General features: G+C 43.9%; 2 protein-coding genes across 2 annotated transcripts; one reads left to right on the top strand and one right to left on the bottom strand.

Annotated features, from left to right (window-relative positions):
• Positions 1 to 14: 14 nt before the first annotated feature.
• On the top strand, positions 15 to 8885 carry cunh2orf69 (chromosome unknown C2orf69 homolog). Its single transcript, XM_034202033.1, has 3 exons — positions 15 to 585; positions 2989 to 3227; positions 7158 to 8885. The coding sequence occupies exons 1-3, from the start codon at positions 343 to 345 to the stop codon at positions 7633 to 7635; spliced, it is 960 nt and encodes a 319-aa protein (XP_034057924.1). The 5' UTR covers positions 15 to 342; the 3' UTR covers positions 7636 to 8885.
• stk17b (serine/threonine kinase 17b (apoptosis-inducing)) lies at positions 8706 to 22909 on the bottom strand. The gene is made up of 7 exons (XM_034202031.1): positions 22350 to 22909; positions 19798 to 20010; positions 14093 to 14231; positions 12786 to 12912; positions 12004 to 12052; positions 11551 to 11730; positions 8706 to 11068 (listed from the first exon to the last, which is right to left on the bottom strand). The coding sequence occupies exons 1-7, from the start codon at positions 22469 to 22471 to the stop codon at positions 10837 to 10839; spliced, it is 1062 nt and encodes a 353-aa protein (XP_034057922.1). The 5' UTR covers positions 22472 to 22909; the 3' UTR covers positions 8706 to 10836.
• Positions 22910 to 23112: the final 203 nt, after the last annotated feature.

Raw genomic sequence — 23112 nt, forward strand, 5'->3', positions numbered from 1 at the left:
AGGAAAAAAAAGACGTGCGCAGAAGTGCTAGCGGTTTGCTGGCAGTTAGCTCTGGCTTTGCTGGCTGTCTGATAAACAGCGCCTCTGCGTGGACAAAACTACCCATTACTGTCAGAATTAAGTATATTATAGGGAGATTCTGGAACTGCAAAGGACTGCCAGCGGATATAGAATAGTGTGAAATTATAAGCATTTCGGCTACAGCTACTTACAGGCGCCTTGTTTTGACGTTAGCAGCAGATAACGAGATGCTAACAGTGACAGTGATCTGTTAGCTAGCTGACAGCCGCACCATGGAATGACTGCAGAGAGGACAACAAATCCGATTCTTATTTAGAGTCCATGCTAGCGTTGATAGTTAGGTTCACTCTATTATCTGTGGCAAAAACGATGTCCTCTGTATCAACCATGACACCCTCTGAACCCCCGGGGAGCCCGGAGCAGAGGCTCCAGAAGCTATTGGCGGTACCCGGAGCCGAGCCGAGCCGAGTGAACGACCTGCTGCTGCTCCGGCCCGAAGCTGCCACTGAGCCGGGGGAGGGGAGAGGCAACAGCCATGTGGTGTTTTTTCACGGGGATATCCAAGTGAGTGGGATGGAGGTTAGACACATACTATAAGCAGTGTGTGGTGACCTCAGGCTATCCAACAGAGAGGTGATGGCTGGCCTAACTGAGTGATTTTAGTCACTTTTTATTTTTTATTTAGCGATATAGGAGTTACAAGACAAGTGCATACACGTACAGTGTCACATATACACTGAAGACAATAAGGAGCATTTACAAGTATACAAGACAAATAACTAAATATACGTGTGTGTGTGTGTGTGTGTGTGTGTGTGTGTGTGTGTGTGTGTGTGTGTGTGTGTGTGTGTGTGTGTGTGTGTGTGTGTGTGTGTGGTGTGTGTGTGTGTGTGTGTGTGTGTGTGTGTGTGTGTGTGTGTGTGTGTGTGTGTGTGTGTGTGTGTGTGTGTGTGTGTGTGTGTGTGTGTGTGGTTGTGTGTGTGTGTGTGTGTGCGCTCTGAAGCTGCATGGCTGCGTTGCTTGTGTGACTGAGCCTCAGCTGGATGACATACAGAGAGGTGAATGTTCACAGGAAGAGAGATTATCCAAAGAACACACATATTGATGAAGACTGCATGGCTCCTGCCTCAAAGGGAGAGTTTTCATGTTACTTCAAATGCAAAACAATGTAAGAAACATCACAACATATTGAAATGATAGTAGATTCAGACATTGAAGCCAAAGCAGGATCTTTTTTACTGGAAGATGTTATGACTCATACTACCTCGGTTTGTGCGTAAAGTTGAACAGATTAGCACCCACACTCTGATGCAGATTAGGCAGTCATTGGCTCTCGATTCACTAATATCCTGTGCATATGGCTTACATTAAACATCATCGTGAAGTGTTTCTTCCCTGTGTGCATGCGCCTGGGGGATTAGACAAACAGAGAGTAATACATGACACAATTATAATTCAAATGAAATGAGTAACAATATAATAGTCATATATCCCAGGAAGGGGGGGGCATATAAATAGTAGCATGACCTTAAAGAAGTAGAAAGGGGTGGTGGCTGATTGAGGATTATGATTGAAATGTATCAATGAATGCGTTCCCGATTGCATCAAAATCAGTGGTTTGTTGTTTCCATTGAACCCATTAGCAGCTTTCTCCAAATTGTGATATTGCTTTTATGTCGTGACTTCCGAATCATGAGGATAGTTGGTTTGGCAATGATTAGGGCTATGGACAGAGTTCTACTTGATGGAACGTTGGTGTTCACATTGGAAATGTCTCCTAGTAAACAAAGGGTGGAAGAAGAGGCATGCAGCAACAGGGAGAGGTTGTCAGGGATGGTCTGCCAGAAGAGCTTAACTGCTGTGCGTTCCCACGTGGTGTTGAGTTCATCATAGTTCTTATCACTCAACCAACAACTAACAGAGACGTTGCAGGCAATGTTTTCAGAATTGTGAAAATGATTTCAAATAGTATATTTTATTATAACGGTTTTCAACACATCACAATCAGTCACAATGGTCAACGTTGGGGACACTTGGTTTTGACTTGAAAGTGTGAATGTGTGAAGTAAAACTGTGGTAGTATACTGTCCAAAATGATGATACTCAATCAAGTAAAAGCAAAGTACTTTGAATGTGTACTTTAGTGCAGTGTTGAGTACATGTAGTTACATTCCAGCACTCCACCCACTAATGTTTGAATCGTGGACTTGAGTTTATGAAGCCACACAATAACAACGGGCTGATTTACTAAGAAATATGTATTTGATCTGATTTAGTTATTATAGTATATTATTGAAGATACAATTGATGTCCTGGTGTATTTCTTTCATGTGCTACTATATGGCTCACTGATGCTGAAATATGTGTTTCTAGGTAATGGCATGAGTGTTTCTGATGTGAAAACCTTGCACGCATCATGTGACTCCTTATAGGTGTCATCAGATTGAGTCCTATGTTTGACCTACAATTGTTGGTTATTCACACAACTAAAATGCAGGTGTTATGTCCTCTTCTTGACTCCATGGGTTCATTGTGTTGTACTTATTTGGATGCATTTATTTATTATTCACCAGCTGATTGACGACTTATTCAAGAAATTGCCTCTACGTTCAACAGAAGGTCAATTACCCGCTCTTACCGTAATACCAAGTGCATACACTTAACGTAAAACAGCAACAGGGCTAACTTGACAGTCTCCTTCCATTTCCAAACTCAACTCATATAAACTTGCTTTGGAGATTCCTGCTGTCTTCTAGAGAGACACACACACACACACACACACACACACACACACACACACACACACGTTTAGGTAATGGCACTATTTAGTTCTTGCAGAGCTGTGGACTCTGAGCTCATGTGAGGCTGCCAGTGTGATGGAGGCAGTGGTCCCTGTAGTGTTGGACACAGTGCAGAGCATGTGATGTGTTTCAGTGTGTCCAGCCTCTCTCTGTGTGTTGTGTGCAGAACTTCCAGGAGGAGATGTCCCTGCAGCCTGACGGGGCCCCGTGGCTCTCCTGGAGTCTGGAGCAGGTGGCCCTCACTCTGGGTCGCCGCTTCCCCGACCGACACGTCTGGGTGGTGCGGGCCTCACGCATGCACCTCCACAAGTTCAGCTGCTATGTGAACTTCGTGGACAGCAACATGTTCGGGGCCCCCGAGCACGGGCCCTACTCTGCTGACTGTGGATCCTTCCGTCACCTCAGGTCTGTTTGTCTTCATAATCTTCTGTTCTCCCATCAGATCCGGCCCTGGGTCCACAGAGCGTCTGTTTCTGTAGGGGGGGCTGACGGGGAGCTGGAGCCTCCTCCCAGCCATTCATCAGAAAGAATATTTCTGTTTGACATTGTTCTTCCACATAATAATAACAAATTGCAAGATTCTTGCTCTTACACTTATTTGATATCGTTTCCGTCTGAAAGACACGGTCAAAACTAGCTTCTCCTCCAATTCCTACACTGATATTACCTGCACTTTTCTTCAAACGTAAAAGTATTTCCAGCTCAAAGCGCTCAGAAGCTCCACGTTTTTCCGTGGCTGCTTGTGACGGCGCTCACTAGAAACTATTGACAAGACGCTGATGTGGACTCAGGCTGAGCCAACATGTAGCACACACTACAGCTCCTAGCACTAGGATGGGTTGAAATGCAGAGGTCAAATGGTAAATGGACTGTACTTATATAGCGCTTTATCCAGTCTTTAAGACCCCTCAAAGCACATGTCATTCACCCAGAGCAGTGTACCTTACTCTAGGACCTAACATTCACACAGAGCAGTGTACCTTACTCTAGGACCTAACATTCACCCAGAGCAGTGTACCTTACTCTAGGACCTAACATTCACACAGAGCAGTGTATCTTACTCTAGGACCTAACATTCACCCAGAGCAGTGTACCTTACTCTAGGACCTAACATTCACCCAGAGCAGTGTACCTTACTCTAGGACCTAACATTCACCCAGAGCAGTGTACCTTACTCTAGGACCTAACATTCACACAGAGCAGTGTACCTTACTCTAGGACCTAACATTCACACAGAGCAGTGTATCTTACTCTAGGACCTAACATTCACACAGAGCAGTGTATCTTACTCTAGGACCTAACATTCACCCAGAGCAGTGTACCTTACTCTAGGACCTAACATTCACCCAGAGCAGTGTACCTTACTCTAGGACCTAACATTCACCCAGAGCAGTGTACCTTACTCTAGGACCTAACATTCACCCAGAGCAGTGTACCTTACTCTAGGACCTAACATTCACCCAGAGCAGTGTATCTTACTCTAGGACCTAACATTCACACAGAGCAGTGTATCTTACTCTAGGACCTAACATTCACCCAGAGCAGTGTATCTTACTCTAGGACCTAACATTCACCCAGAGCAGTGTACCTTACTCTAGGACCTAACATTCACCCAGAGCAGTGTACCTTACTCTAGGACCTAACATTCACCCAGAGCAGTGTACCTTACTCTAGGACCTAACATTCACACAGAGCAGTGTATCTTACTCTAGGACCTAACATTCACCCAGAGCAGTGTACCTTACTCTAGGACCTAACATTCACCCAGAGCAGTGTACCTTACTCTAGGACCTAACATTCACCCAGAGCAGTGTACCTTACTCTAGGACCTAACATTCACCCAGAGCAGTGTACCTTACTCTAGGACCTAACATTCACCCAGAGCAGGTGTACCTTACTCTAGGACCTAAACATTCACCCAGAGCAGTGTACCTTACTCTAGGACCTAACATTCACACAGAGCAGTGTACCTTACTCTAGGACCTAACATTCACCCAGAGCAGTGTACCTTACTCTAGGACCTAACATTCACCCAGAGCAGTGTATCTTACTCTAGGACCTAACATTCACCCAGAGCAGTGTATCTTACTCTAGGACCTAACATTCAACCCAGAGCAGTGTATCTTACTCTAGGACCTAACATTCACCCAGAGCAGTGTATCTTACTCTAGGACCTAACATTCACCCAGAGCAGTGTACCTTACTCTAGGACCTAACATTCACCCAGAGCAGTGTATCTTACTCTAGGACCTAACATTCACACAGAGCAGTGTATCTTACTCTAGGACCTAACATTCACCCAGAGCAGTGTATCTTACTCTAGGACCTAACATTCACCCAGAGCAGTGTACCTTACTCTAGGACCTAACATTCACCCAGAGCAGTGTACCTTACTCTAGGACCTAACATTCACACAGAGCAGTGTACCTTACTCTAGGACCTAACATTCACCCAGAGCAGTGTACCTTACTCTAGGACCTAACATTCACCCAGAGCAGTGTACCTTACTCTAGGACCTAACATTCACCCAGAGCAGTGTATCTTACTCTAGGACCTAACATTCACACAGAGCAGTGTACCTTACTCTAGGACCTAACATTCACCCAGAGCAGTGTATCTTACTCTAGGACCTAACATTCACCCAGAGCAGTGTATCTTACTCTAGGACCTAACATTCACCCAGAGCAGTGTATCTTACTCTAGGACCTAACATTCACCCAGAGCAGTGTATCTTACTCTAGGACCTAACATTCACCCAGAGCAGTGTATCTTACTCTAGGACCCTAACATTCACCCAGAGCAGTGTATCTTACTCTAGGACCTAACATTCACCCAGAGCAGTGTACCCTTACTCTAGGACCTAACATTCACCCAGAGCAGTGTATCTTACTCTAGGACCTAACATTCACCCAGAGCAGTGTATCTTACTCTAGGACCTAACATTCACCCAGAGCAGTGTATCTTACTCTAGGACCTAACATTCACCCAGAGCAGTGTACCTTACTCTAGGACCTAACATTCACACAGAGCAGTGTACCTTACTCTAGGACCTAACATTCACCCAGAGCAGTGTACCTTACTCTAGGACCTAACATTCACCCAGAGCAGTGTACCTTACTCTAGGACCTAACATTCACCCAGAGCAGTGTACCTTACTCTAGGACCTAACATTCACCCAGAGCAGTGTATCTTACTCTAGGACCTAACATTCACACAGAGCAGTGTACCTTACTCTAGGACCTAACATTCACACAGAGCAGTGTACCTTACTCTAGGACCTAACATTCACACAGAGCAGTGTACCTTACTCTAGGACCTAACATTCACCCAGAGCAGTGTATCTTACTCTAGGAACCTAACATTCACCCAGAGCAGTGTATCTTACTCTTAGGACCTAACATTCACCCAGAGCAGTGTACCTTACTCTAGGACCTAACATTCACCCAGAGCAGTGTATCTTACCTCTAGGACCTAACATTCACCCAGAGCAGTGTACCTTACTCTAGGACCTAACATTCACCCCAGAGCAGTGTACCTTACTCTAGGACCTAACATTCACCCAGAGCAGTGTACCTTACTCTAGGACTAACATTCACCCCAGAGCAGTGTACCTTACTCTAGGACCTAACATTCACCCAGAGCAGTGTATCTTACTCTAGGACCTAACATTCACCCAGAGCAGTGTATCTTACTCTAGGACCTAAACATTCACCCAGAGCAGTGTATCTTACTCTAGGACCTAACATTCACCCAGAGCAGTGTATCTTACTCTAGGACCCTAACATTCACACAGAGCAGTGTACCTTACTCTAGGACCTAACATTCACACAGAGCAGTGTATCTTACTCTAGGACCTAACATTCACCCAGAGCAGTGTATCTTACTCTAGGACCTAACATTCACCCAGAGCAGTGTATCTTACTCTAGGACCTAACATTCACCCAGAGCAGTGTATCTTACTCTAGGACCTAACATTCACCCAGAGCAGTGTACCTTACTCTAGGACCTAACATTCACCCAGAGCAGTGTATCTTACTCTAGGACCTAACATTCACACACATTCACACACCGTTGGCCATGCCATCGGGAGCAACTCAGGGTTAAGTATCTTGCTCAAGGATACATCGACATGGTGACTGCATGGCTGGGAGCGAACCCACAACCTCCTGGTTGAAAGACGACCGCACCCCCTCACAGCCACAGTCGCCCTGTGCATGTATTTGTGACCATTAAAGAGGCTTTCATCCTCCTTGTGTCTCTCTGACAGGCTCCACACTACAGGTTACTGCAGGCTGAGAGTGTTGTGCTGACTCAGCTCTGTTTGTGATGTTGCAGGGCCCTGCTGAGTCACGGCATGCAGCGAGCCAACCTGCCAGACCCGCTGCAGCCACAGGGGGGGGCTGACGGCGTCCCCTCAGGGTTCTCCCTCACACTGGTGGGATTCAGCAAAGGATGCGTGGTGCTCAACCAGGTTGCGTACGAGCTGGCGGGGGCCCGTGCCGACCCCGATATGTCTCACTTTGTGAAGAGCGTCTCTGACATGTACTGGCTGGATGGGGGGCACCCGGGGGGCAGTGAGACCTGGGTGACCAACAAGCGGGTGCTGAAGGAGCTGGCCTCCAGCAGGGTGTCCCTTCACGCTCACGTCACCCCCTACGAGGTGTGCGACCCCATGCGGGCCTGGGTGGGCCGCGAGCACGCGCTCTTCATCAAAACCCTGGAAGAGTTTGGGGCCTGTCCCAGCAAGAAGCTGCACTTTGAGGGCGAGCCCCCCTCCATCCAGAGCCACTTCAGGGTCATCCAGGAGTTCTGAGTTTACTTTAGCTTGTGAGAGTCCTATTAGCTGCTCCTGGCACCTGCTGCTGTTCGTCCTTTCTTCTGTTGAACCCCCCAACCAAGAATGCACATCTGATTTGGAGTAGAGTTTGGTTCCAACATGAATGATTGTTGTTGTTTATGAGCAATGTTATCTTCTCAGGTGTACATGAAGTGTCTTTTTGAGACTTTAATTGTAGGGATTCTTGACTTCCGTTTAAATGCTGGGCCTTACTTGGTCAACTAGTTTGAGAAAGTTCTGTTGTCTGTCCTGTAGTTTGATGCATACGATGTATTGTTCACCAATAATCATATGTTTTTGTTTAAAAATGACATTCCAGTTACTTTCTGTTCTGGAGCTTTCCCTCACCTCTCATGATCATTCAGCAAGCTTTAAAGTCCATCTGCTGATGACCGTGTGCACGTAGACGGGAGATGTTGTCAGCTGTTGTCTTCGACTTTGACAAGGAACTCCGTGAAGCAGTATTCTTAGACTTTCACAGCCGGCTCTTTAATGACAAACTTTTGAATTGTACGTGTTTTATTTGAATTATAAACAGAGCAGGTTCACATGCTGTCTATTCGATGGATCTTATCCTCACAAAATACCAAACTATCTCATCAATGATTTTTTTTTCATGGCTAAACGAACTGTTGAATCATAGCCACAAGCTTTTCATTCAAATCAAATAGGTTTGAATGTATTCTGTACTATGTTTTCCAGTGGATATGACCTCTGTAAGCTTCTTTGCACTACGCTGACCACTCATTCAGCTGAGTGTCACTTCAGACCATTCCATTGTGTTTACTACTTACAATGTGGATGCAAGGAGATTCCATTATCTTTGAAGTTATTGACCAACCAAAGTAACTCCTTAATAATCCTCTGCTTGCTAATTGGTATTCACTGTCACCATGATATTGTGTCCTGGTTGCTAATATATAATATGTTAGTCACTGTTGAACACCACAGATGGTGTAGCTTCATACAGGACAGTTCCAGCAGGGGGCAGCAGTGAGGTGGAAGTATGGTGGACTCGAGGCAAGAAACAGACAGAGACAGTCAGATGTGTTCTACAACCTTTAATGAGCGATTCAGTTTGCTTTGAGATGCCTACATATGAGCCTGCAGTTGATCAGAATAGGAAACAATAAGGGTTATGTCTTTTTTTTGTCATTTCAGATGCAATCAGAATGCTCATACATAAAAGAACAAATATAAAATGCAAAATAAACATCTGGAACATGTCTTTGTGGCTGTTTTTGAGTGTAACCCAGTGTCATTCAGCACACACACACACTTCCTGTTTCAAATCACTTTTTTCCAACTTGAGGTATTAGAAAAGTTTATATTTCAGATGAATTCAGATTCAAGCTTGTTTCCTGTTACAGTATCAGAAGAGCTCTGGCTCTTGTATAAACTCAGAATGATTTCCCAGCTGTCTGGAGGAAATCCTTCCAACCAGCCCGAATGGAACCATCCACCTCTGAGGATCAAATACCCGTCCAGAGGAACACTTTAACAGTGTGGTGTGCTCCAGTTTGTGAAGAATGACAGCATGGCTGTGGCTGGAGACACCCTCCCACACACAGGCCATGGTACCAGCTGGTGACGACAACAAACAACACAATGAGCTCTCATTGGCTTTGGCACCTCGGAACAGAGGACGCATGTTTGAGTGGAGGAGCAGCTGCACCTCAGATCTCACATCTCTTTCTAAAACCCAAATCATCCCTACATACATCTTTACACTTATCACAACTTCATTAGGAATACCCCAGAACTATACACATATTTCCAGTCTTCCTCCTGACCTCCTCTCGCTTTACTTCCTGGTTACCACCTTAACAATCTGTCCTTCACTTCCATCTTCCCAACTCACTGCAGTCAAACTATGTATTCTTTCATCACACTGGAACAGCTCGTTTTAAATAACACCATCATCCTCTCACACTTCCTAATAAGACACATGAGCACATTATTTACATAAAAATATGAGTCCAGCACATAAATAATAATAATAATAATAATAATAATAGGCCTATAAGAATAACATTAAGAAAACAAAGTGAGCAGAGAGAGCGCAGCATGCCCTGAGATGAGTGAACAGGAATACATTGAGCGCTGGCGTCATGAAGGAAAGTGAATGGCTTGGAGGGGCTGCAGAGCACAGCTTCAGTGATGGCTGGCCTTTGGGCTCATCACTTCAATACGTGTGCTGATGAGGTAAGTGCTGAAGTCGCGTGTCTCCGGCTAACAGAGAGGAACTTCGCAGCTGAGGAAGTGATGTGAGTATGTGCGGGCGTGGTGTGTGAACGGCTGCATGACTCACTGTTCTCTCAGCCGCTAGTTTGAACTTTCTATGTCAGGATAAACAGGAATGCCGAGTCATTATTGCTCATGTTCAGCCCTTCTTTGAAGCAGTAAAAAAGTGGATTTCAAGTGGAAGCCGTTCAGGTCTTTGGGAGGGACCTATGCTATTGTTGGACTTAATAATAATGAGTTTTATCTACAAACCTGAGCTTCATTTCAACCCAAACATATGGAATGTAATGCATGCGTGTTATCCTGCTGGTTCTGTTTAAAGTCCAAGCAGCTTCAAAACAGTGTGTAGTTATCGACAGCAGCATGTTTTAGGGACTTGAATCACATGTAACCAAAGTCAAAGGGCTTCCTATAATGCAGATAAGGTCAGCCTTCCCCTTTACACTGGTGCTTATCTGAATATCACCTTTCTGCTGAAGCTGCAGTGACTAGGAACACTTTTCACTTCCCACTTTAAGGCAGAGCGCTATTAAATGCTTTATGGAGAAAATAGATTTGAAAATGCACGACATAAGAGTTGCATAGATTTCCCTAGAAACAGTCCCCACTAGCCCCCATCAGCACAGGAGCAGCCAGACACTGACACAGAGGGGGCTGACAACAGCTACATGATTATTAGGAAAGGTTTGAAATACTTAAGGTTAAACCTTCTGTACAATTGTCACACTTTTTATCAGTGATGGATCTCAAGATGTAGCTGGTTATCTTTGGTCTGAAAGGTCCATCATGGAATTGAGCTATTAGTGAAATATAAACACAATTTAAGTACTTAGAATGGTGACAGACAGCTGGTTTTCTGGAGGTTTAAAATGATTTAAAAGCTCACAGGAAGAGGCCCCCGCCTGCATTCCTCCTGTTTCCACCTTTTACTTTTCAAAAGTCACCGTCTCCAGCGGCGGGCCTTTCCTCGTCGAAGCGAAACTTTTTAGCGTGCGAGTGGGGCGACTCCAGGAAGTTCTCCTTGTCCTCGGGGTCCTCGGCTGGGGCCCCCCACTTGGTGCCGCAGCTTCTCTCCCGAACAGAGCGGGTGGATGCGGGCTCGGGGCTCAGACACAGCTGCCACAGCCAGGGGTGGCTCATACACTCTGCAGCGGTGGGCCTGTCCCTGGGGGGGGGGACAAACAGTCACCTTCAGTACAGGGTTAGTTATTCGGTTAGTTATAGAAAACATGAAATGCCACTAAAGACATGACCAAGAGAAAGTAAAGAGAAATATTTGATGTTGTTTATGTTTGTATGTTTTCTCCACAACATGTAGCAGGTCCATAGGAACAGAAAGACTTAGATGTGCTTTATTTACTTTCATTTGGTCGTGTTCATTTGTCAACGCAAAGTGAATAAATGGGTTGTTTACAGGAGACGATGTGGAGAAAGCACCATGTAACACTAACACCTGCAGTATGTTCAAAGTGACACCAAGGGACCGAAGGACCTGGAGAACCACGTTCAAGGTAGAGGGTATCTTTTTGGCATTATTGGGCAAGAATCCTGTAATACCCTCTCAGTTTAACTTGGATGTTACCCTGGGGTATTTTTCCACCTTGTGGAAAATGCCCTCATCTTTGTGTCTGAGCTGAGCTCACTCACTCTGGCGTTTTGACCAGCAGCTTGCGGATGAAGTCCACAGCGAGCTCGGACACTCTGGAGAAGGCCTCCATGCTGTAGTCCACGTTCACCTGTGATACGTTCAGGTACGTCTCCTGCTTGTCGTCACCGACAAACGGAGACTCGCCCGTCACGAGCATGTAGGTGATCACCCCCACACTCCTGAGGAACACATGGAGAAGAGTCAGAGCATGTGGAGGAGCTGTGGCTCATTCACTCTATAAAAAGTCCTATTTTCATAACTTTGGCCAACGTGAGAACAAAGGCGACTATTAAAATAATGATCCAACGTGTAAACAGCCATTAGCTTTAGCAGAGCTACTTAGAGGCGTGTGGTTTTACACTGTAATGGATAACCTTCATTTTAGTTTGAAGACATTTTGTTGAAAGGTAAAATGATGGTATTTCATTGGTCACAAAGTGTCTGCCACTCACCACAGGTCGGTGGCAGTTGTGATGGGCTCATAGTTCAGGATCTCTGGAGCTGAAGAAAGACATGAAGCAAAAAGTCTGTCGTCATTCAATATTACAAGAATGTCTCCGGTTTGTAATATCTTGTTTCATTTCATACCCGCTGTTGTTTTTGTCACCACTACTGACGTCTTATATTTCTGTTGTGTCTTTGTTGTTATTCAAAACAACAATTAAAGTCACACAGGGCTGAATGAGTGAAATAGATTGACAGCAGGGTTTGTGAACCTGGAACCTGTTCCTCACACCCTGCTGATCCTCTGAGACCCAAAGACACACTCACTGTTTCACAACTAATACAGCAAAGAACTTCCATTTCAGATCAATCATAGATATTACCCAGTGAGATGCAATCAAATGGTGTGATAGAATGTATGCCTGTTGAAGCTCTCAGCCATTATTTGAGAGAGGAGCCGTTTCAGTTGTATAAAGTAGGGAGTCCCTTTACAGCTGATCTAGGACCTGGTCGCTTACAGACAATGACAGCAGGGCTCTGTGGTCTACGTGAGGACAATACATACTTTTTATAACACTATGACTTTTACTATGCTCCATTCTTCTAATGTTGACATTATCTGTTTCACCTGTCAAATCTGACATGTTCTGTGAACCTGTGGATGTTTAACAGCACAGATTGTTCAGAATATCAGTGTGAGGAAAAACGACACCCTCTGTCCTTAGACCCTCACATCGTACAGGGAAAAACTTCTGCTCCGGTCTGAGCGTGTTCACCATCATCAGCTTACCCACATACTCCGGCGTTCCCAGGATCTCTCGGAGCTCTCCGACCGCTCCCAGCCTGCGGGCCAGGCCGAAGTCTACGATCTTTATGTCGCCCGGAGGAGAGAGGCAGGTCAACAGGATGTTCTGCGGCTGAGGGAGAACGAGGCGCAGAGGTGAACAGCATGCAGAGCATTACATAACAGACTATAACTCTTTGAACCTGTACTCAGTAACGTGTGTTTACCGTTCTGAACATTATTTATACAAGTGCTGAGAGCACACTGACCATATGACACTGTGTCAACACTGCTATTATCAATGAAAGCTGATTCCACATTCAGTATGTGCTTTATGAGATGTGTGATTGCTGCGATCGACCTATTGGGCGCCCCTGCTCTACAACCATTACTCCTGAAGACATTATCACTTCATTCTGTCACAACACTTTGAGTTGACAGATCTTTGACTTGTAGTGACAGTCATTTCATACGTCAAGAGTCTCCATGTCCTTCCTAGAGTTTCATATTTGTATGGATAGATTTGATTTGAAAACAAATGTATGAACCCTTATGACAAACGCAGAAACTGATGGTGCATCGTTATATTTGATATCATTTATTCCAGTTGCGCCTGATTAAAGTAAGCTGATGTTTTTTTATTTTGTTTATTAATAATGCTTAGATTCCTTATTTTTTAAGTATGTAATTCAGCCTAATTGTTAACTGGGTAAGGGTGTGAAGGACCAGCTGATCTCAGAAACGCAGGCTCCACACATGCATGAACCATGTGAAGCCCTGGGCAGCTGCTGCGTGTTCAGGTGAGCTGCCTCAGTACAGATTACAGGGTGTAGTGACATTGCCTTCTTTACAGAATCACTTACCTCTTTTCAATCCTATTGCTATATCGTTTCTTTTTTGCGATGTCTTTTAATTGCTTTTTATTCATTCTTTTCTTGAAATCTGATTTCCTTTTTTTAAATCTTTCATCATAGTTTGTCTTGTCTCTACCATGTGTCTAACCTTTGTTTTGTGTCGCTGTTGTAAGCTTCACTGTTTACATTTCTCTTGTTATTTGGCCTTTATTCCATCGTGTGCTTTGTCAGTCAACGCACTTTGTAAACTGAAGCTGCTTTACAAAGACCATCACAATGCCTTCATAATGATGTTACAGTGTGCGGCTGAGCTTTGCCCTGCGCAAGGCTTCTTCGTGTGTGTGTGTGTGTGTGTGTGTGTGTGTGTGTGTGTGTGTGTGTGTGTGTGTGTGTGTGTGTGTGTGTGTGTGTGTGTGTGTGTGTGTGTGTGTGTGTGTGTGTGAGAGAGTGTGTGCAGACCTTCAGGTCCAGGTGCACCAGGCTGCTCTGGTGCAGGTGATGGACCCCCTCCAGAGTCTGTCTGATGAGTCTGGTGATCTGGGCTTCTGGCAGCAGCTCCTCAGACATACAGTGGTCAAATATCTCTCCACCGGCCGCACTTCAACACACAGGTACACACATCACACACTCCTCTAGCATCATGTCCGAGGAGCGTAAACACCAGGCAGGTTTGTTACATTCAATGTTGTTTGTAACATGCCTCAGTTGAATACCCAATTCTTATCTACGGTATGTGACTAAAGGAAACATACCTTTTACTCATCAGAAAACACAATGCAATATTCATTTTTAAATTTGGATTTGTTACGGCAGAACTGTCTCTAGTAAGGAACGAAAAAGACACCCGAAGAAGAAAACAAGAAAGGAAAGAGGTTAAAAGACTCAGAGCTTGGCGACAGAGAAATCAGAAGAAGACAGACAGGAAGTAAACACTAAAGGGAACAGAAGAAGAAGACAGACAGGAAGTAAACACTAAAGGGAACAGAAGAAGTAGACAGACAGGAAGTAACCATGAAAGGGAACAGAAGAAGAAGACAGACAGGAAGTAAACACTAAGGGGAACAGAAGAAGAAAGCAGACAGGAAGTAAACACTAAAGGGAACAGCAGAAGAAGACAGACAGGAAGTAAACAAGAAAGGGAACAGAAGAAGAAGACAGACAGGAAGTAAACACTAAGGGGAACAGAAGAAGAAGACAGACAGGAAGTAAACACGAAAGGGAACAGAAGAAGAAGACAGACAGGAAGTAAACACTAAGGGGAACAGAAGAAGAAGACAGACAGGAAGTAAACACTAAAGGGAACAGAAGAAGAGAGAAGGGTCTAGCTGCGGCCGTGGCCAGTACACGATGGTACACGACACGCCCACCTGATACGACACTACGGTGGCTGAGAAGGGTCTAGCTGCGGCCGCGAAAAGTTGTACTTCCAAATATGGTCAGAAGAGAGCACGCCCAACACGTGAGGTTTACAGACAACAAACAACATGGCGCACCGAGTACAGGTACTTAACGTATTGTGGTTTTAGATATAATTACATACTATTTAGGTTCTCGTTTGTTTGTCGATGTGGCTGTTTAGCGCAGTGTAATTGTGTTTATTTTGCTATATATATATATATATATATCTTAGCTTGACATGCTCGACGTTCAGTTAACTTAGCATATATGCTAACTGAACATGCATGTACTCTAATTTTTACAAGAATCTGATTTTATGTAAGTTTTAAATATGAATTGAAGGTGTCTTTCACATTTGAATGTTTTTTATTGAAAACATGTATTAGCTCCTATACTGTAGACATGTAAATATGTATAATTATTATTTTAAGTGTGGTTTAAAGTTAAATGGTAGTTATTGGGTAGAGCCAAGTAACCCAGGTGGATGCAATCAGGTAATTAGGACAGAGCCTCTGTTTTTAGATGGGGTTTATGCTGTAGGCCTGACATTTAAACTAGCTGAAGGGCTTTCTGTTCGAACCACAGTGAAATCTAGAGGTTGTTTTGTGCATTAAAGGGTTACCTTCTGAAAGTGAGGAAGTATGACCAGCTTTGTCCCATAGGATTATACAGGCCAGTCCATTGCTGCTTGTTTAAGGAGTTAACTATTTCCAATATTAAAGTCACTTAAAGTGTATTCTATTGTATTCACCTATAGACAAACAACACAACACTCCGTGATGGAGCACGCCCAGAGCTCAACAAATTGGACTCGGACACCTTCCAGTGTCCATTTTGTGAAAGGACCGGGTCACACCCAGCCGTCACGTGTACATTATGTCTTGCATGTGCTAATAAAATTCTCATTACAGTATGCCTGGTATTTTGCCATGGAGGCCAGCTTTGACTTCAGCATTGTAAGTATTAAGGAAAGAAGTCACATTAAAATGCTATAACAAACTTAATGAAAATTGATGCTCTTTCTTTAGCATGACATGTCTCTCCTGAGAAGGTGGTGGTGTGTTATCCTGGTGGAAAACTTTGGACTGGAAGGGTATGCTGCAGTGCTACAAAAACATTTGAATTTGTAATTGTATTATCAAGAAGATTTGGGGGGGACACCTGGCTCTAAAATTCAACCTTCTGGTGAAGAAAATGTGTCTTAATTGCAGGTATGGAAAGAAGTTTGCTCACTATAGTGAGGAAGGCAGGGCGACCCTTAGCGACAATGTCCCACGTACATTCAGGATCGGTCGTAAAAGGACGCATGCAAGCAGCACCATGGTCAGTGTATCGCTCAACGTATCTCTGACCCTGTGTGCCTGTTTCAGAATGGGTTACTACTCCTAAAACACATACTACATAGAACTTATGGTACATGCAACATTTGTTTTGTGTGGTACTGTGTCATTCTGAATCGAGCCTGGATCATTTTTGGAGGAGTTAAACCGTGCATGTAAAGCACTGTCAAAATAATGGTTGACTGTCTACAGATGCCCCTGGACACTGATGAGGACCACTCCTATAACAAGAGGCCTTACAGCTTCCTTCCTAAAGAGTCGGTTAGTGAATGGACACATTAAAGTGTACAACCCCTGATGCATGTGATTTTATAATATTACATATGACTTCTTTATACCATCTAGTCTTATCAGTAAGATGGAACTTTGTTCTCATGACCTCGCCAAGAACATGAGTGAGGAAGCGCACCAAAGGCTGAAGGACTTGTGAAAGATTCCGAGGAGTTTATTATTTATTCAATATTTTTTTAAGTTGACCAGCTCTGATTTTCCATTTGATGTTCTGTTCAATAAATGTTCATTGAGGAAAACGGTATCAGTGTCATATTTTATATACATCACAGTGAATGCTGAACTTGCCTGACCATATACTGCAGTTGAAAGTACACGATGAAACACTGGCTCAATCAATACAATTCCCACATGCTCTACCCCGGAACCTGCGGTCTTCAGACTCTGGCCCCCCGCACCAACCTGCGATCCTTCGGGGACAGAGCCTTCAGTATGGCAGCCCCCACTCTCTGGAACGCTCTCCCTGCGGAGATCTGCAACATCCCCACGCTTGATGCCTTCAAAAGGGCCCTCAAGTCCCATCTGTCTGCCAAGGCCTTTGGCCCCAAATCTATTTGTTGTTTTGTCTGACTGCCTTTTGTTATGTTTGTTTCTACTCCTGTTCTTCTTTTTAAAGGGACCTTGGGTCTCATGAAAGGCGCTATATATATCCTATTATTAATACATCATTGGTAAGCCTTTTTACAATATTCTGGCTTTCACTGTTCAAATGAGATGTCAACCATCAAAATGGGATAAGGGGTTCCAAGGGGTTCTCAAACGGATAGGTTATTAATTGATTTGCCTAATAGTTGCTTAAAACGGATAGGTTATTAATTTAGTTGCTTAAAACGCCTAATAGTTGCTTAAAACGGATAGGTTATTAATTTAGTTGCTTAAAATGCTACAATAACATGCCATGTACGGTCTCCACCGTAGGCGGCGTAGTTGTCGTCAATTCGCTTTTCATCTGCCATGCCTCTCAGCCACCGTAGTGTCAGGTGGGCGTGTCGTGTACCATCGTGTACCGCCGTGTACTGGCCGCGGCCGCAGCTAGACCATATTGGAAGAAGAAGGCAGACAGGAAGTAAACACTAAAGGGAACAGCAGAAGAAGGCAGACAGGAAGTAAACACTAAAGGGAACAGCAGAAGAAGACAGACAGGAAGTAAACACGAAAGGGAACAGAAGAAGAAGACAGACAGAAAGTAAACACTAAGGGGAACAGAAGAAGAAGACAGACAGGAAGTAAACACTAAAGGGAACAGAAGAAGAAGACAGACAGGAAGTAAACACTAAAGGGAACAGAAGAAGAAGGCAGACAGGAAGTAAACACTAAGGGGAACAGAAGAAGAAGGCAGACAGGAAGTAAACACTAAAGGGAACAGCAGAAGAAGACAGACAGGAAGTAAACATGAAAGGGAACAGAAGAAGAAGACAGACAGGAAGTAAACACTAAAGGGAACAGAAGAAGAAGACAGACAGGAAGTAAACATGAAAGGGAACAGAAGAAGAAGACAGACAGGAAGTAAACACTAAAGGGAACAGAAGAAGAAGGCAGACAGGAAGTAAACACTAAAGGGAACAGAAGAAGAAGACAGACAGGAAGTAAACATGAAAGGGAACAGAAGAAGAAGACAGACAGGAAGTAAACACTAAAGGGAACAGAAGAAGAAGGCAGACAGGAAGTAAACACTAAAGGGAACAGAAGAAGGCAGACAGGAAGTAAACACTAAAGGGAACAGAAGAAGAAGACAGACAGGAAGTAAACACTAAAGGGAACAGAAGAAGAAGGCAGACAGGAAGTAAACACTAAAGGGAACAGAAGAAGAAGGCAGACAGGAAGTAAAGGGAACACGGTACGGGCTCTGGCAGTGTTTCAGGACTTGTTAGTGGAAGACACTGAACAGACAGACTTGGACAGTTACAGCAAACCTCGATCAGTGCTCCCCTTATTTTAAGATGCGTTGCTGTCAGTTATAAATGAATAACATCAAGTTAGAATCAATATATTGTGTGAGTTTATTGAATTATGTAGCAAGTCGGCATGTAATAAGCGGGATAAAGTGCAGTGAGCCGATCAACAATGACAAAAGAACCCCTTCAGGGTGATTCGGGAGCCTGAAAGGGTTCTTTCTGCTACAGTGACCGGCTCACTGCACTTTATGCTTACTTGTATGTGATGCACTTTACACAGGAGAAACAGGAATATACAGTTTTCATGGAGTGCAGGGAGGCCTGGTTTCAGAGTGTTATTGAGTCAAAAGGCCACCTCCTTCCTGCTGACTCGCTGTAGGTAAGAGAGCTGAAGTTGACAGTAAGCCCTACAATGTTACACCGAGTACAAGGGCCACCTGATTTGATAACATTTCCGGTTATTCAACTTTCTAATTTGGTATTTTCTTAGCCCTCATTGAGCTGCCCAGGCGTCTAGAACAAACAAAGTGAATGGTTAAAGCCGCCTCTGCTCAGGAAGGGATTACAGTGTCTCCAACAACAAGTATTAAGGTGTGGTTAGAAAATCTGAGCAATTCACTTATAAAACAACCCTTTTGTTGAAGTTCTGCCGCTCCAGTTCTATGTCTACGATTCTTTCTGTATGATCTGAAAAGGTGAAAAACATTGTTCTGCAAGGATACGCTTACTTCCTTCATTACTTTTAAAACAACAGTTTGGTGAATTATTTCCCAAAAAGAGTATAACAATAACAAACACTAAGAAATGATCCTGAAAGCAAAAGGAACTACCTTCCTAACCCCCAACTCGGTTCACAGATGGAACCTTTTGATTTTGAGATGATCCCGTCCAAACCCTGTGTTCATCTGGTTTGAGCTCATAGACACAGGAGAGGAAGAATGATAAAGCTTTGGTGAAGGTCAAGAGGTCAGGCCCTGATGCCTATGAGGATGTTTACTCAGGTCTACCAGAGCTGGAGTTTCAGCTCAAACTGAACAGTCATCAGAGCTTTAGTCTCAAAACAAATAAGTCCTGATAAACCTGTTCTGAGCATTACATAAACAATATGAGAGCGTGGCAGCTCCTTAGGATTGAAACATGCTGTTTGCTTGTTTTTGGTAGGAACATGTATCCAGGGTCAGACTAATCTGATGTACCATACATTTCCTTTTAAGTGTCACTGGTTGTGTAGTGAACTCACTATTCCAGCATGAGGACGATGTCGTGGTCCGTCTCGTACGCAGCGTGCAGGTTGACCACGCGGGCGTTGTTGCGGGCCGTCTCCAGAACCGCCATCTCGTGGATGACCTCGGCCCGGCAGTCACGACCTCGCCTCCTCTTCCGGAGGAACTTGGCAGCAAACACTTTCCCCGTGGCCTTCTCCACACATCGCTTCACCACCGCAAACTTTCCCCTGGGAAGCAGAAAGTGGACGTATGTTGAGTTATCAAAGTTATTATATTTTGTGATGATTTATGGCAGCATAGCGGTGTAAAGTATTTTTTGAAATTTCAAGCAGGGTTAGGCCCACAAACGGATGGTGTTCAGGGTTAATGACACACAGCCTTTTGTATCTAACACAGATCTTGGCGTTAATGCACGGTCTTACACTTCAGTGAAGATGTGCTATAGGGACAGATTTAAAAATAAGAACAAAAAGAGGGGCAAATCTAAAGAGCAGAGCGGAACATATTCAGACTTAAGGTTTCTATGAGTTAAGTCCCATTATGCAACTGAGTCATATTCCGACTCTCCCTTACCAGTAAATGCCACACCTGTCAAACGTCATGCCTCCTGTCATTAACTTATAACCACTGATGATGTCCTCACGACTATTTCCTCTTGCCAATAAACAACTGTTTATAGGTTTTTTGAAATACTCCTCATGAAAGGTACCTTTTTTGAAATAGTGGAAGATGGCCCCCATGAAACATCTGCTTATCATGTGGTTATGGCTTATATTCCAATGGACTGCATTTATATAGCCCTTTATCCAGTCTTTACGTCCACTTAAACCACTCAGTTGTTAAGCTGTGTTTCTGGCATGCCCTGTGTTCAGCCCCTGCCTCAAACACTCTTAACTTACCAGATGCTATGCTAACCAGCTGGTGGGCTGCAGACTTTGACGTTTGGCACTGCTTCAATAACAGAGCCTTTTTTTCCAATCAGGGCTCTTTCTAAAAGGTGCGTACTAATGTTAAGGAGGGCATCTGAGACCCCCCCCCCCATAGTAGTAAACAATCGGCAAGAGTGATTTCATTCTGTTTCTGTCTTTTAAGCACTACAGCTGACTCTTCTCACATACTGTAAAATAGTCATTTCAGACAATGTTCATATAGAAAATACTAATAATGCAAGTTCAAGTTCAAGTTCTTAAAAGTTGCAGCCTAACAAGGAAACATGTTTTGTGACATGTTTCACTGATAAGGATCAGTGTTTATGAAAGCCAATGTTGTATCGAGACTCAGGGGGAACATCACTTTCCTTCAACAAGGTAACGCAGAAATAGAACAGCCCTCATCATGTTCTAAAGTATTGTACATCAGAACTTCCTGTTTTGTCGAATTACAAACACATACATGTAAGTGGCTGTACCATTTCTTCTTTCTAAAGTTTAGTTCCCACATGTGCTCGTGTCCTTCCCCCTGTGTCGTAATAAGAATGATCAAGTATGCTGCATGACACATTACTTTAAACACACCACAGAGATCTTAGGATATGATCATCCACCGTCAGATGTTGCCATGGCAAACACAAAGTGCATAACACACAATGAATAACACACAGTGACACCCATGACAAAGGTCTATTGTAGCACGATGAAGTCAGGTCCCTGGCACGGCAAGGCGCGTATGTACAGTGGTTAAGCTTACAGTCCAGAGTCCAACATCAGCTGAAGTCTGTGCATTGAATGACTTGATCTGTGCAAGCCATGCATGCACATACAGACATTATATTATTAGAAGTGGTTAGAGAAAGGACAGGTTATTCTCTATGTTGTTCAGGCTTCTGTTAAAGGTTTCTGTTGTTCATGTGAAATGTGGCAGTTGTAGCTTTGTTACTCTCATGTTGGATGCTGTGTTAATCTGTAGTGACAATGTAACCTAGTTTGGTGACCCAGTTTAGTCTGAACACTCAGTTGCAATAATACAGAAAAGGAGTGTCATTTGAAACGATGTCACAACACATTGTATCGTGGGATAGTGGCACAAGGGTCGATACATGATTCACTTTGGAATACTTTCAGAATCAGAATCTAAATACTTTGTCTATCCAGAGGGAAATTGGGTTGTGTGACAATTGCTCAACTTAAGTATTAAATAAAGATAATGAAATAAAGATATTTATTAATAAAATAAGAAGTTAAAGTAAAATGAATTACCAGTGAGATCAACAATTGTAAATGTATGACAGTGTCCAACTGTTGTTAATGTTGCATTACAAAGGCTTTCCTCAGCACGGTCCTTATACATGTTATTGTAATGCGGTCTGGACTGTGGTTATGAGCTAACAGTCCATTTGTCATGAAAACTGTTCCGTTAACGATATGTTTACAGTGAGACACATGTTTAAAACATTCCAACAAATTTAAAATTCCAAATATTCCCATTCATAGATCCCGTCCGTAAGAAATCTTAGTAATAGTGCATAACATAACCACTTTTCCCGTCCTGCAGTCAGCGTTCTACCCAGAGGAGAGCCTCTGAGCCCCCCCAGAGACCCTCACAGTCCCGGGACAGCAGTCACACTCACCTTCCGAGCTCTCCGGTGAATTCATACACACTCTCCATGGGCTCCATGCTGATGGGGGTCTGACACTCGCAGAGCAGCCCCGCCGCCGGCCCGCTGCGACTGTCCAGCCGCCTCCGAGACATCTCTGCTGCTCAGGGATCAGCCCCGCTGCCTGCCAGCTGCCCGGCTGCTGGGACCCGCGGTGAACGCTTACAGAATGAGACTAACTAACCTGAGAGGCTATCTAACGTTTACACTGCCAGCTCTAAATCAGTCACATGTTAATGTTAACTAAACCGGTTACTATGCTAGTTTAGTTTAGCTACTACTACCGATCCGGCTAGCTCAACTGTCGCTAACTAAGTTAGCTCGATGGTCAATGTCGCGGCTTCTAAAGTGAGTTAAACCTATTTTCCCTAGCTCAACTAAAGAGGAACGGTTAGTCTCTAAAAGCTTTAGCTACGACTTTATCCGGTGGTTAAATTATCCGAAGTGCCGCTGCAGGCTACAGAGGAAAGGGTTAGTTCGTATATCTGGAGAATTTTCGATCATTTTCACATCCTTCTGTTTGACACTGTGTGGACACGTCACTGCCTGGCGCATGCGCATTATTGTCGTGTTTGAAAAGGGGGTCGAGTTTATTTGAAATGTGAATTCAAAAGCTGTAACCTGTAATCATTGACTGCATAATTATAGTCATACGTTTGACTTTCTGAGTCACACATTTTTCAAAGTAATCAAAATTTCAACTTCTAGGGGTTGAGTGTTTTTATTTATTATAACT

The sequence above is a fragment of the Gymnodraco acuticeps genome, unplaced genomic scaffold, assembly GCF_902827175.1.
Source record: "Gymnodraco acuticeps unplaced genomic scaffold, fGymAcu1.1, whole genome shotgun sequence".
NCBI lineage: Eukaryota > Metazoa > Chordata > Actinopteri > Perciformes > Bathydraconidae > Gymnodraco > Gymnodraco acuticeps.